Here is a 16,106-nt window from a genome sequence, read left to right on the forward strand (position 1 = left end):
CTTTTGTTTGCCACATTACCGCCGTCTTTACCGCCTGGTTGAGTTCAACAGATAACAGTAGAGAGATAGTTGAAGTCAGAAAGTAGAGGACAGATAGTGAAAGATGGAAACTGGTGAGCCACAGGGTGGCTTATTTGGTTTATAAAATCAACGTCACATTTGCAAGTGCACTCACATGCCTATGCTTAGGAAAACTGCACTCTTGCTTGTGTGATTACTTAATTATATCATATCTAATAAATATAAAATACAAAAACAGGGCTCCAGACTGCATGTGACCATTTTTTCTGCCAGTGCGAGTAAATTTTGTGCGCGGTCGCACTGGCGCAACCACCGCGTTGTTCAACTCGCACAGCCGTTTCTGTCGCATATGAGAAACAGCAAACGAAACAAAAGCGTAAAAAAATCCCGCTACTCGTTTGGCAGCAGAAGAGCACTTAATTGGCTTATTAATCATTCATTTATACTTTTTCCTTTATATTTTGAAATTATAAAATAACAATTATAAAATCACTATTATAAAATATCAAATCATCAAGAAATCATTTTTTTTGTTTTTTTGTTTATGAAGTAAAAAACATCAGAGTGCTTTAAAAAACAAATTTTAAAAAACAAAAAACAATTTGCGACTAAATCACACATAATCACTGAAGTTGTTGGTCAGTTTCATATAAGACAGTAGAAGAATAATGGTTTAATAAGAGTACAATATATATATATATATATATATATATCTTTTCTACATAAATTAGATTTTGCACGTTACTGTTGTTAATAAAATACATTTTGTAAGCTTCCCAACTCAATCTTAGTGCTTTACTGTCAAATGTGTTTAAACATGAAATAAACAAGAAATGAACATGTAATATTATTAGTAACTGCACTTATTAATGCAAAACAATAGTAATTTTATCATATCATATATATATATTTGTCATATCTCTCTAAAATTAAAAGAATACTGCACATTGTAATCTCTATGAGTTAAGTCTATTTATTATCAAAGCATTGGTCAGTAATACAGTTAAAATGGGGAAAATATGTGAACGATTGCATTGCAGGATGATTTAAGGTGTGCCCCTACATTTTCTGCTTGTGCTCCTAAAAATTTTCAGTCAGGGACTACAGTGCTCCTAGTAATAATAGTTAATCTGGAGCCCTGTTTATATGATGACTTTACTGTTTACAGTAATACCCTTTGGGGGAAAAAATACAATTTTGGGTCTTGGGAATAAAATGACAATACTGTACCATCAGTAGGCCTGTCGCAATAATCAATATATCGACTTATCGCGCACTACAGTGCTCCTAGTAAAAATAGTTAGTCTGGAGCCCTGCAAAAACCTATACAGGGATATTTTTGCCTTCATAACTTGAATTATATGCGCATTCTAACTGCTTTCTAATAGATGTTCTTTTCTTTTCCAACAGCCCACTGTTTGTTACTTGGAAAATCGGCCGGGACAAGCGGTTAAGGGGTTGTATAGGTACATTTTCTGCCATGAACCTGCACTCAGGACTCAGGGAGTACACCCTTACCAGGTATGCCACATCCCTCTTTGAAATTCTGCTTTTCTCTTTCTAATGTGTCTTCTAATGTGATATTATTTATGATAATATTTATTACCAAAATATGAGGATTTCCTGTTTTAACACGTTACTACATCTTGATTTAGCTTTTCTTGAAAAAAATATTTTTAATAGTGTTTTTTTTATTGCACCTCTAGTGGCGCCAAATGGAATTGCAAAATAAATAAATACATTAAAAAATAATAATAATACATAATAATTAGTGTCTCTAAACAGGTTTCCTACACTTTTTCCACCATCCCCCTTTTCTATTATTAAGTTAACACATTGTCCTACCCCAAGCGCACACCACTGAAATGTTATTTTTAAAATATGTTTTGAAAGCACTGCAGTGTCTATACCATGGCTGTTAAAGGCTATGTTCAGACTGCAGGCAAAGGTGGCCCTAATCTGAATTTTGTGAGTCACAAATGTGACTTGAATAAGTGTGAATAGCACAAACCACATGAAATCTGACATTTTCTTTTCTTTTGATTAGTTAGAATTTTGATCCTAAATTTAACATGCAACAAATGATTTTTTTTGTGCTCAACATTAATTGCACTCCCTCTCTACTGACAGGAGTAATAATAATAATAATAACAACAATACATTTGTTTGGTTTCTTGAAAATATCAATGTGAATGTGATGTGGACTGAGCCACTTTCACAACTAAAAAGAGGTTTGAGTCTACTTTAAAGTTTTAAAGTCAAGGCATTAATCTTGACAACGTTTTGACGGTAAACTCCATTTTAAACAATTGTGAGTCTCGCATCCAGAATGCCATTTGGTTGTTTTTTGCTTTTTTGTAATTTCAGCAAAATTGCAGTCTGTACTGGACTGCCACCAGTTTTCACTTTTCAGGAAGAAGTCAGCCCTACTTGAAGTTGCCTATGCACTTTAACACTTGTACATGCATTGCCTGTAAAGAACATCTTAGACGTCTCTTTCTCAAGCAGCTGCTTGACCTTGCTTCCAAGCTAGTCATCCATCTCTAGAACTACAGCCACATTCTTCCCTCAGCAGGAACGGAGACACCAGAACAGATGCTTGGGTCTTGGCTCGGCTCAGCCCAGCATTCGCTGCCAAATTCCCACTTCTCCATCCTCTCGTTAACTTTGAAGCAGCTTATATAACCAATAACAATGTTGTTAACCTCCAGGCTTCCACATTCGGTTTGTGAATCAGTCTGGTGTCAGAGGTGGCAATGAGTAAAGTAATGAGTATAGTAATGCGTTGTTGTGGCTAGAATTAAGCATCACGAGTGCTGCTGCCATAAACTTTTTAATCTATACAATAAAAGTCACTTTGGTGCATGCAAATAAAATGTTGAAATTCTCTATGTATAATAATAATAATTTACAGAATAAACTCCATAAGTATTGTAACAAGTCCTGCACAAGTTCATGCATGTTTTCGTCACCTAGCATTAACATCCATTTCATATCCGGATAGTATTTAGATATTTTTATTTAGGATGACTTTAATGTGGTCTTATTTGATCCGATCGCAAAAATGCATGATAATTACAGTTGCAAATGAGGCCAATAAGTGCAATTCCATGTTCAATTCAATTTTCAAATTCTTAGAGTTTTTTTTCCCCCATATTTTTCCAAGCCCTGTTGGATATTTTTGGTCAGTCATTCATGAGGGATGTTTTGTTTTTATATCCTGCATGCATATTTCCTGCATATGCCAAAATGTGCCAAGAGCTTACCAAACAGTCTACAAAAACTGAAAAACTGTGCTGTGGATCGTTTTACATTTAGTGCTTTATGTCATGTTCTGTGCACACACTGATGGAGAAATAGTGAAGCTTTAATCAGCTTAATTGCTTCTCGTGGGTAATGAAGTAGTGGTGAAAAACACAAGCAACAGTTGACATCTGGGAAATGTTCTCATGGGATCTGTCAGCATTAGGAAAGCTACATGGAGTACAGAGCATTTGATTTGAAAGTAGGTGTGTTTTGGCACAGCTCTTCACTGTGTATTTGAGAAACTTAAAATTAAAAATGAAAATCTGCATTCATTTACTCATTGTCATACCATAGGTACTGATCCCATGGTTGCTTGAAGAATGGCAGAGCACCCACGAAAAAAAAAATCTCACATCAGGTCCCTACGGGTGGTTATACACACAAATGCATTTTTTTTTTAGAGTGACTAGTTAAGTTCGTTCTGTTCCCAAAATCAGTCACTAATCTTGAAAAATGCAAGCATTGAATCAGACTTGTCATTATTAATGATATTAATCTTCAGTCATTTATGGAGGGCCATTCCAAGATTGATGATCAACCCACAGACATGATAGAGTACATCAAATGTGTGACATCTGGCAACCAAAAATGTAATCTTGTATCATGATATGAATAATTTATGATAATAGTTTATATTGCAATAGTTATTTTGTTGAAAATGTAAATGTTAATAAATAAATAATATATATGTAGTAATAATAATAATAATCATAATAAATGTATTATATGTGTATAATAGTAGTAGTAGTAGTAGTAATAAAGTAATAATGATTTCTCAAGTATTTCATTTTTTAATTTTAATTTTAGTTTTTTCAACAGTCAATCCTGGAATATATTCCAGAAAAATGTATAAAATATGCTGTCACAATATTTTTTTCCCGTATCGTACAATATTGATATTCATCATGATATTAATTTATCATTAATGGGCAAGAAATGCTTTCCACATGTTGGTTTGAACTTGAGAATGACTGTAAACATAACTAATGGTGTCTAATGAAATGAATTAATAACACATTAACAATTTAATCAATCATTTAAATGAAAATCAGTTTACAACAAAACATTGCATTTTATTTTTTTTTCAGATAAGATGCTGCACAACAGAACTGTATAAATTCATAAAAAAAAAATAACTTGATTGTCGTGATGGCCTTTCAGTTTTACTTTAAGTTTTAGTGTGTGTTTGAAGTAGAGGTCTGCGCGGGACTGTTTTTTTAGTCCCGCTCCCGCAAGATTCTATTGCTCTGCTGTGTGTCTAACCCTCCCGCTATATATTCACTCTTTGTTCACCCGCTGTCCGCTTAGAATAATTTTCTTCCCGACCCGACTGTTCCCGCAAAATTTAGATCTCGTTTCCAGAATCTCACATTTAAATTTCCGCTACTGAAAGGGAGAGAGATAGGCTGACAAATAAAAGTGTAGTCTGCACAAAATTGTATGTTATTTTATTCGTCTTGTCAAGAGTCTTGAATTTATTGGCTTTGACTTGAATTTATATGAATTATCATAAGACACAAAATTCGTTTAATATTTTATGCAACACAGTAGGAAAAACGTGTCAGAGAAAATAAAAATGTTGTACAAAAATTGTATTTCTTATTTTATTCGTCTTGTCAGGATACTATTTGTTTAACATTGACAACACAATAGGGAAAAAGTGTCACAGAGAGACAAAAAAAAAATGTAGGTTGTACAAAAATAGCCTATTAGCTATTTTTATTCGTCTTGTCAAAATACTAAATTCGTTTGACATTTTTCTGTTAACACAGTAGGAAAAGTGTCGCAGAGAAAAATAAATAAATATGACATCTTTCATTTAAAATTATAGGCTAAGCAAAATATAAACAAAACCGAGTTGAACGTCCTTCAATGAAAGCGCATCCACACTTTGCTCCATCCTTATTCTGCTCTGTCACTCATCGACAACCTGCCTGTTCTGTCTGAGGGCCGTATATTTACCACCGGTACAGCCTGCTCTGAGCATATGAACATGCTGCGCACAGACCATGCAAATAAAACGCGTGACGTTTAAAGCATGCGTGCAGCGCGTGCATAACAGTCCTGAGCGCAAGCTGTACCGGTGGTCAATAAGAATAAAGCGCAGATATGCTGTTCTAAATGGACGTTGGGAACGGGATATTGTTAGACCACCCGCTCGCGTTCAAATTACACCAGAGTTACCGACTGCTACCGCGTTTTATTTGGGAATTTAATCCTGCGGCGCAAAAAAATCCGGTCGGGTCCCGCGGTTCCTGACCTCTATACAGACCTCTAGTTTGAAGGAAGTGTTTCTAAAATGAATTGGTGTAAAGCTGGTAAAATGACTCTGAGCAGCTCTGGAGATGAAGTTCATGTGTTCATATCCTCATATATTAAGACACTGAAATCACTGCGAGTGTCACGTGTGTTTGAGTTTGTGTATCAGTCGAAACCGCACCATTCATTCACATGCAGACTTTTTAATGGCAAGCACAGACTGGCTGCTGTCGTGTTTGTTTCTGCTGTGTGATAGAATGTTAGATTAATCCATACAGTTATGGAGTAAAAATATCCAGAGCTTATTATCGTTATCCACATACATTTTTATCGTGATCTTGATATGACATTGTTTATCGCCCAGCGCTAATTCAGGCTATTTATAGAACGTGCTTGGCGGCCGACTCAGAGACTCCATGCAGGCTACCTGACTTACAAAGTTTGCCAAAGGAACCCTGCTTCCTTATTTCTTCTCTCACTGTTGATCTTTCTTTGGTGATGGGTTTTCCTTATGGAGTCTTCTCTTTCTGAGACATTATGACCTCGTCTTTTGTGTCTGCCAGTTTTTGTGTCTATGAATCTAGATCAACTCACTAGGTTGTTACACAACTAGTCATTCTGACCAATACCTATTCATACTCGTAAATACTTGTTCATCGCAATTTTTTTTTAATTGTGTCAGGCTGCTAGATTTATACCTCAGTTTTTTTAATTGAATGTTAATCATGGTTTCACATTGTACCCATGGTATGGCTTTGTCCTAAATCTTGTGCCTTCATGTCGTCTTCACAGTGCCCTTAAAGACAGTCGCTTTCCCCCCATGACGAGGGACGAGCTGCCGCGCCTCTTCTGCTCAGTGTCTCTGCTCACCAACTTTGAGGATGTTGGTGATTACCTAGACTGGGAGGTAAGAGCGCAGAAGCTATTACCATCTGTTATTCACAAGATTAAACAAACTCTCTGTACACTTAAGGTTTTTTTTTTGCTGCACACGTTTTAGTTATAAATGCCACTTGCCACTAAATCACTGTTCCCTGAAGAGGTAAATAGGTGTCTGTTCACTGAATTATTTGCACGAGTTTTATTTAGGGTCAGTCTTATGTGGTCCAACAGAGACCACCATTTGAAATGGGAAGTCTGAACCGCTAACCTGACCAGGCCACTAGAAAAAATATTTAGCGTTAACCCTAACATGGAATTTCACAGGGCTGGGTGATTTTTCCGATATTATCGATACATTTGAATTTAATGTTTTGCCATGATTTTATTTTTCATAAAACAAGGAATCGTGATTTTGAATAGAACTATTACCAAACAGTAGAATTAGACGCGTTGATAATGTTAATGATAACAGTTAAGAGAAAAGAATGATCCAACCTCATGATGGTGCACGAGATGCGAGTGCAACGGTCAAACGCTTCCATCAGGCACATTTTTAAATAGAAGAAAAACAATGAAAAGCAGCACAGTGGAGTAATAATAATAAAGAAAACTGTAAATAACTACTACTAGGCTGAAACTGCTGTTAGTTTGTTTATACAAAACATTTAATAATAGTCTACTGGTGTTTTACTTTTAGTCATTTTGAAATGGAATTTTATTGACTTTTGAGGCTTTTTTTAACATTCTTTGATACTATTTCTGAACATATGTTTGACAAGTTTGAACAATATGTGCCTTCATATTGCATGCATCTTTTCTGCTAAATATAACAAGTGAGTCAAGTTACATTTGCACCATGTTGAGCACTTCATGTGTGCTGCACTTGGAATAGAACTTTCTTCAACTAGATGGTTAATAAAGAAAGTGTTAATTGAATAATGTTGTAATTGCATTTTTAAGTTGACTAGATAAATGTAAAAAAAAAAAAGCAAATTGAAATCGAGAATCTGTCAAATGTTCGGGGGAAAAAAAATTAAAAAAATTGAGATTTCGTTTTTTGCCATATCGCCCAGCCCTAGAATTTCATGCCTTATACCAATAACTGATATTTTTAATTTATTTTTTAATTAAATAAAAAGTACTATTTGATTAAATATAAGCTGCTTAGTTTAACAAGTGTGACACTTACACATGTTATGCTGATTTAAAGAGTCATAAATGAAAATATAGCTGCAAGCAGCAATGATGCTGTGCCAGGCATGGATTTAGGAAAACAATGCACAGTGAGCACATGCATTTAACCCTCTGGTAGTCTTTGGTTGTTAGTGATGAAAAAACCTACAATGCTCAAAAAAATTAAAGGAACACTTTTTAATCAGAGTATAGCATCAAGTCAATTAAACTCCTGGGATATTGATCTGGACAGTTAAGTAGCAGAGGGGGTTGTTAATCAGTTTCAGCTGCTTTGAAATTAACAACAGGTGCACTAGATGGGCAACAATGAGACGACCCCCAAAACAGGAATGGTTTTACAGGTGGAGGCCACTGACATTTTCCCCTACTCATCTTTTCTGACTGTTTTTCACTAGTTTTGCATTTGGATAGCATCAGTGTCACTACTGGTAGCATGAGGCGATACCTGGAGCCTACAGAGGTTGCACAGGCAGCCCAACTTCTCCAGGATGACACATCAATACGTGCCATTGCCAGAAGGTTTGCTGTGTCTCCCAGCACAGTCTCAAGAGCATGGAGGAGATTCCAGGAGACAGGCAGTTACTCTAGGAGAGCTGGGCAAGGCCATAGAAGGTCCTTAACCCATCAGCAGGACTGGTATCTGCTCCTTTGTGCAAGGAGGATCAGGATGAGCACTGCCAGAGCCCTACAAAATGACCTCCAGCAGGCCACTGGTGTGAATGTCTCTGACCAAACAATCAGAAACAGACTTCATGAGGGTGGCCTGAGGGCCCGACGTCCTCTAGTGGGTCCTGTGCTCACTGCCTGGCACCGTGGAGATTGACTGGCATTTGCCATTGAACACCAGAATTGGCCAGTCCGCTACTGGCACCCTGTGCTTTTCACAGATGAGAGCAGGTTCACCCTGAGCACATGTGACAGACGTGAAAGGGTCTGGAGAAGCCATGGAGAACATTATGCTGCCTGTAACATCGTTCAGCATGACTGGTTTGGTGGTGGGTCAGTGATGGTCTGGGGAGGCATATCCATGGAGGGACGCACAGACCTCTACAGGCTGGACAATGGCACCCTGACTGCCATTAGGTATCGGGATGAAATCCTTGGACCCATTGTCAGACCCTTCGCTGGTGCAGTGGGTGCTGGGTTCCTCCTGGTGCACGACAATGCCCGGCCTCATGTGGCAAGAGTATGCAGGCAGTTCCTGGAGGATGAAGGAATTGATACCATTGAATGGCCCCCACCCTCGCCTGACCTACATCCAATAGAACACCTCTGGGACATTATGTTTCGGTCCATCTGACGCCGCCAGGTTGCACCTCAGACTATCCAGGAGCTCAGTGATGCCCTGGTCCAGATCTCGAAGGAAATAACCCAGGACACCATCCGTCATCTCATTACAGACGTTGTCAGGCATGCATACAAGTACGTGGGGGCCATACAAACTACTGAGTACCATTTTGAGTTGCTGCAATGAAATTTAAACAAAATGGACTAGTCTGCTGCATCATTTTTTCACTTTGATTTTCAGGGTGTCTTTGAATTCAGCCCCTCTGTAGGTTGATGATTTTCATTTCCATCAAACAATGTGGCATCCTTTTGTTCCTAACACATTACTCAGTCCATATCAGTATAGATATCCAGCATGATATTTTTCCCCATTGAGATCTGATGTGTTTTCAAAGTGTTCCTTTAATTTTTTTGAGCAGTGTATTTTGTTTACATTTTTCTAATAATCAGAATGGTATGATACTTCATGATTTTAGTCACACTTGGGAAAAGGCTAATTGGTCTTAAAAAGTAGCCATACCTGTATTCTCATTGGTCTAGCATAACCCCAGTAGGAAATGAAAGGAAATGAATAAACATATGTTTAAACACACAAACAAATCAGGAAAGCAAGTGCTCACCACAGAGTGCACCGCAGCTCAGTCTGGAGCTCGAAACAACTTCAGAGGTGAGACCCTCTGAAGTGATAGTTTTAGTTTATTCTGACCCTCTCAAGGTCTGCCCACATGCACACAAGCGCAGCCCTCAGCCTACAATGTCGACAAATGGTCTGGCCACTGCAGGATAGCTTGCAAATTGCGTGATCAGAGAGCAAATCTGGGATGTGCAGAATTAGCTACTCACCGCATACTCGCTTTCAAATGAAGCACAAGCTCACAGATTTAGCCTGGCTTTATACTGTGAAAGCTTGATGATTCAGGCCGTGCAAACATACACATAGGCACATACTGTCCTTGGTGACCTACAACAGTGCAGACAGAAATGCGCCCTGGGTGAGGAGTGACGATGATGTCTTGTGTATGTGTGTGTGTGTTTTTTGTAGTGTTAGCAGTGTTTTTCCTTACTGTTAGCTGACTGAGACTCTTATGCAGAGTGCTGTGCTGTACTTGGCCTGCAGGCATTTAACAGCTACATCCAGATAATAGACAGTCCCACCTTAGGGTCACACTTTAGTTGTTTAGAAAAACTAATCTGGCTTACGCTGCGTCTTCCTCTTAAAATAGTTTGATAGGATGTGTGTCATTCAGATAGAAGTCACTAATCCTCTTGCCACATCTATTCTGCATTCTTTTCCTGTCTGTTCACACAACCATCATGTTCAGATCCTGGAGATCAGATAGCAGGTCTTCACATTATGTAATTCTGCTGCCATTCTATGTGTATTCATCCCTTTTGTCAGCAGTTACCCAGTTCGGAGCTAGACTGTGTTTACACAAGCCCAGAGGCAAAGTAGTGAACCGGAAGTGTATGTCTGCTTTAGGAATCCTTCACTAGTGGTTTGTCAGTGCAAGCATCACTATTGCTTCTACCTATGGTTAGGGATTTAAACAGTCTGATTTCTTTAAGTGATGAAACAGACGAAAAATCCAGTAGAAATACACTGGCTGCACATTCTTGCACAATAACACCCTGGAATTATTCTGAACTTTTCATTGTTCTGATTATGTAAACATCATGTAAAAGCAATAACTAGATTAATCCAATATTCCAATTTCTATCTGAATAAGACAACAGGTTTATATTTATAGGACCATTTTATATATACATACACACACGTGTGTGTCTGTTAGTGTTGTCAAAAGTACCGACCACGATACCATTCGGTACTGAAATTTTAAAAATGTCCATTTCCCGCTAAGATTTGAGCGCTGTTGAGCAGATTCTGAAGCAATGATCATTAAAGCCAATCACAGTCGTTTCTGTTGAGCACGTGAACACAATGACCAATCAGCTCTGTTTAAGAATCTGCTCAACAGCGCTCAAATCCTAGTGGGAAATGGGCGTTTTTAAAATTTCAGTACCGAATGGTATCGTGGTCAGTACTACTGTCTGTATGCATGTATAATAATTTGGACGTATATACTGAATGAAGACTCTGGTAGATGTAAACATCTGTTACAATGGTAGACACTGTAAACAGACTGTGTTGTCACATCTATGAATATGGGACTATTGATGTAAACTACTTGTGTTTTGTATGTACAATAGGCAGAATAATTGCAAGAAAAAGGAAAAAAAGGTGGAGATAAGGTTAGAAAGCATGAAGCTTGCGGTTTCAGAATGCCAGTCTGAAGCCTGAAGCAGGACATAGCCCATAGTAACATGTTATGGCAATGATATCTCCTATAGTCTGATGCCAAATAAAAATAAACAGTTAATAAATGACTTTCAAGTGATTAGTTTCAAAAGAGTGTATTAAATATTGTAACCGCGCAAGAACAGACCTCATTAGATCTTGAGCATCATGCTCATTTCAGCAGCTTTTTTTTTCCCTTTTAATGGGGTTAGCAAAAACCCACTTGAAGGACATGACAAAATCAATAATGGTGGCTTTGACAGTTACAGATTTGAAAACAGAAACTGGAAAAAGGAGCCCCAAGAAGTATTGTCCCATCCTCTGCTGGGAAGGAAATATAGAGATCGTACCTCTTGGAACTTTAATTAAATACTCCTGCCATAGATTCCTTACCTCGAAAGTAAGGGTACAAAGCTTCCATCACAAATAACTATTAAAGACTAATAAATTGACCAGGTGAGAGCTGCCTTTTCTAAACATTTTATTTTTTTACACAAGCTATATGTAAATGGATCATTTCTGCTTTCATTTCTGGGGCTTGATTGTGCCTCCTCTGGGCTTTCAAAGTCTGTCCAGAGTAGTGCTTAAGGTGTGATCATGGCTCGAGGCAAAGATTATGAAGGAGAGGGTTAGTGCTGCTGCTCATTTTTCATTTTTTCATATACAATTACCAGCTAATATCAACACTTAATATATTTAAAACCATTTTCAGCTAAAAACAGACCATGAGTGTTTGAAATGAATTGCTTTCTGATCAGCTTGTGAGATTTTTATGCAATGCTAAATGTTATGTATGCTAACCATTGCCATAATACTAGAGATGCACCGATTGCAATTTTCTTGGCCGATTCCGATTTTTTAAATGTATTTTTTTGTAAGTGTGACCTGCCGATACCGATTTTTGCCAATTATAATTGACAGCATATGCAAACAAAAATCTGCTTTTTTTCAATGCAAACAAATATTTATTTACGTAATAAAAGTAATTATTAAACATTACAATTCCCCCAATTTGGACAAAGTTACAAATGATCTCACACTTGAACAACTGCTGTATATAACTAAACGGGTGTCATTTCCCACTTTGTTTATAAATGATAATTTCCCCCCCCAACCTTATCAAATGTCATCTTTCACATCAAATTGTTACATTGTTTCAATTAATTCAGTTAGAATAATAAGAAACTGTAGAGTTTTTACCATTCAGATGAAATCAGCATAAAAAAAACTTCCCATCTTTCCACTGCAGGAAACACAGAAGCTGCATCTGTGCATTTACACAGACTGTTTGAATAAGCTGAGGTGCCATAAATGCATATATACCGCAAAATTGCAAATGCATAAATAATTTTACAAGATCAATGTTTTAAATATTTTTTGAAAATACGAATAAGAAAGGTTGGAAAAATACAACAATGCTTTTATACAGTGGTGGCCAAAATGATTAGAGCATTAGTATTTCCACCAGCTAAAAAATGGTTTCAAGTCAGTTATTTCTATCTTTTGCTGTAGTGTGTGAGTAGAAAATATCAATTTACATTTCCAAATATTAATTTTGCCGTTTTAGTTTTTTGTTCGCACAAGGAGTCTGACAACAGCCAGTGCTCCACACAGAGACCTGATCTGATCATCATCAGTCTGTCTGGAATGACATGAAGAAACAGAACAAACTGAGACAGACTAAATTCGGAAGAACTGTGGCAACGTCTCCAAGATGCTTCAAGAAACCTTCCTGCAAAGCTCCCTGAGAAACTATGTGCAAGTGCACCAAGGGCAAAAGCTGCTTTAAACACAAAGGATGCTCACACCAAATGTTGATTTCATTTAGTTAATAGAAGTTAATTGATAAAGAAAATCTATTTATGACATTATTTTTGACAGCATCCTCATTTTACAGCATTTTTACAAAAGGGCCTAAAACTTTTAACAGTACTGGAGCTTTGCAGGTAGGTTTCTGAGGCGTCTTGGAGACGTTGCCACAGTTCTTCTGGATTCAGTCTGTCTCAGTTTGTTCTGTTTCTTCATGTCATTCCAGACAGACTGATGATGATCAGATCAGATCTCTGTGTGCAGCACCGGCTGCTGTCAGATAAAAATCTCACTGGATTATTACAATTAATGGCAAAATGAATGTTTGGAAATGTAAACTGATATTTCCTACTGACACACTACAGCAAAAGATAGAAATAACTGACTTAAAACCATTTTTTAGCTGGTGAAAGTACTAGTGTTCTAATCATTTTGGCCACCACTGTATATGAAATCAAACCACCAGTAAGTGGCGGCAAATGACTGTTTTAATGAGTCAGTCATTTAGTCATTCATTCAACCTATTCATTTAAACGGCTGATTCATTCAGAATCGAGGCATGTGACTGTCTTTATAAATCAATGACTCACTCGATTCGTTCAAAAACGTGGATTCATTCAGTAACAAAACACTGCTGTGTGTGTGTTGCTTGGAGACACAACAGTTCTGCTGTGGCTTTGATTGGAACTATTTTCGTCAGCGAAATTGAGCAAAAACCGTCAATATTGGTCACTGGTCACAAATTAAGTCACTTAATTTTAACTTCTTTTTTATTGAATTAAGATTGTATAAAATCAGTGTCACATTGCAATCATTTTAATATTTGGGGAAACATCTTGGTTGTGTAAATCAAATATTATAAATATATATTTTTTCTACCGCAGTATGCATCTAGAACTTTGTGTGTACATTTGCACTCATTTGTTTTGATTTCTGCACAAATCTCTCTCTCACACATTCACTCAGGCTGCGCGAGCCTCATGGCACAACATAAATACATTATCAGTCTCTGTTTACACTGAATGCAATAGAATCAGAATCATTCTTGCGCGAAAATTTTTGGTGGTCACGTTTCAGTGCTTCCCTAGTTATTTTTGTTATTGACATTTTCATCAGGTTTCTTGTCCAGTCGGGCAAGTAAAATACTCTCTCACTTGCCCCTTTAAAAAATCTACTTGGCGTTAATCGAGCCCTTTGGTTCCCCCATGGTATACTTTGGCCCTACACGTATTACAAATTGCGAACTTTGTTTCTTCTTCACTCACAGTGAAGAACTTCCATCCCGATGACGTGTTTACATGCAGATGTGAGCATAGGTGTGATGTCAAAACAGACCGGCTCGGAATCGGCAGACTGACCGGCCGGTCACCGGTCCGGGCCGATCATGCGGAAAATCTGCTAATTCCGGTCCCTGGCCGGTCGATCGGTGCATCTCTACATAATACAGTAAATGCACATCACTATAAAAATACCTAAGCTTGCTTGAAGACGAATTATAGATTATAATAATTGTTTATTTGGTTTCATATTTCATTTTTCAATGTCTGTCTCTTCCCTGTGCCTCTGAAAGAGAGCGGGAGCGGAACTGATTGCAGTAAACATGAAATTTTTTCTCTCTCAACAAGCTATTCTCACAATTTTAATGTCATTATTAGCACCAAAGTAACAGTTTGTCAATTACATGTAGGTCAGATATGGAAAGGAATAAATATGATTATTCAAAATGTCTTTGTTTTCTAGGTGGGTGTTCACGGCATTAGGATAGAATTTTTTAATGAAAAAGGATCAAAGCGCACCGCCACCTACCTGCCAGAGGTTGCGAAGGAGCAAGGTGAGAATAAAATACACTTGCCTAATTTCTGTCCGTGATGTCTTCAGTTACACTGTAACAGCAGAAATAAGATGCAGACCAAAAAGTAACAATCGGTATGAAAGAACATAATTGAATTTCTGTCTCTATAGGATGGGACCACATTCAGACCATAGATTCCTTACTTCGAAAGGGAGGTTACAAAGCTCCCATTACAAATGACTTCAGGAAGACTATTAAATTGACCAGGTGAGAGAATTGCCTTTTCTAAACTGTTTTTTTTTTTTAAATCACAGGCTATTTATAAGTAGATAAATATTTTAGTACTTGTGTCCAGTGCCACAAGACAGTGTTGGGGAAAGTTATTTTTTAAAAGTAATGCATTACAATATTGTGTTACTTCCTAAGAAAATAACTAATTGCGTTACTTAGTTACTTCTTATGGAAAGTAATGCACTATGTTACTTTTGCATTGCTTTTTCTCATCTGGTCTGTGCTTGCTTGTTTTTAATATAAAAAAAAATCTATTTTTGGAAAAAGTCAGGCTGAAGAAAATGTAAAAATTCAACACTCTTCAGCAATAAAAATATTAAACGCATATGTCTTCTGTTTTTATCTAAAGTCATTTTTGCTTTTTAGTGTGGTTGAATTGGATCATCGAAGGTCAGAAGCAGAGACAATGGTTAATAAAATGTGCTTAAATACAGGAAGGATATTTGTGCTATTTAACTTAATTATTGCAGGTTTGTGTCATATTCTGAGTTTGCATTTCAGTTAGTGCTGTCAAACGATTAATCGCATCCAAAATAAAAAATTTTGTTTGCATAATATGTGTGTTCTGTGTATATTTATGTATGTATACAGTATCTCACAGAAGTGAGTACACCCCTCACATGTTTGTAAATATTTTATTATATCTTTTCATGTGACAACACTGAAGAAATGACACTTTGCTATAATGTAAAGTAGTGAGTGTATAGCTTGTATAACAGTGTAAATTTGCTGTCCCCTCAAAATAACTCAACACACAGCCATTAATGTCTAAACTGCTGGCCACAAAAGTGAGTACACCCCTAAGTGAAAATGGCCAAATTGGACCCAACTAGCCATTTTCTCTCCCCGATGTCATGTGACTCATTAGTGTTACAAGGTCTCAGGTGTGAATGGGGAGCAGGTGTGTTAAATTTGGTGTTATCGCTCTCACTCTCTCATACTGGTCACTGGAAGTTCAACATGGCACCT

The 16,106-nt window shown here is 37.2% G+C and overlaps 1 protein-coding gene across 1 annotated transcript in view; it reads left to right on the top strand.

The window, feature by feature from the left end:
- Positions 1-16,106, top strand: part of LOC107661774 (AMME syndrome candidate gene 1 protein-like) — a 38,949-nt gene that overhangs the window by 14,483 nt on the left and 8,360 nt on the right. The window contains exons 3-6 of the mRNA XM_016451542.1: positions 1,432-1,542; positions 6,379-6,493; positions 14,795-14,885; positions 15,017-15,113. Coding sequence (XP_016307028.1) covers positions 1,432-1,542; positions 6,379-6,493; positions 14,795-14,885; positions 15,017-15,113 — 414 coding nt within the window. The remainder of the gene's footprint in view (positions 1-1,431; positions 1,543-6,378; positions 6,494-14,794; positions 14,886-15,016; positions 15,114-16,106) is intronic.

This window comes from Sinocyclocheilus anshuiensis, unplaced genomic scaffold, assembly GCF_001515605.1.
Source record: "Sinocyclocheilus anshuiensis isolate Anshui unplaced genomic scaffold, SAMN03320099.WGS_v1.1 scaffold207, whole genome shotgun sequence".
NCBI lineage: Eukaryota > Metazoa > Chordata > Actinopteri > Cypriniformes > Cyprinidae > Sinocyclocheilus > Sinocyclocheilus anshuiensis.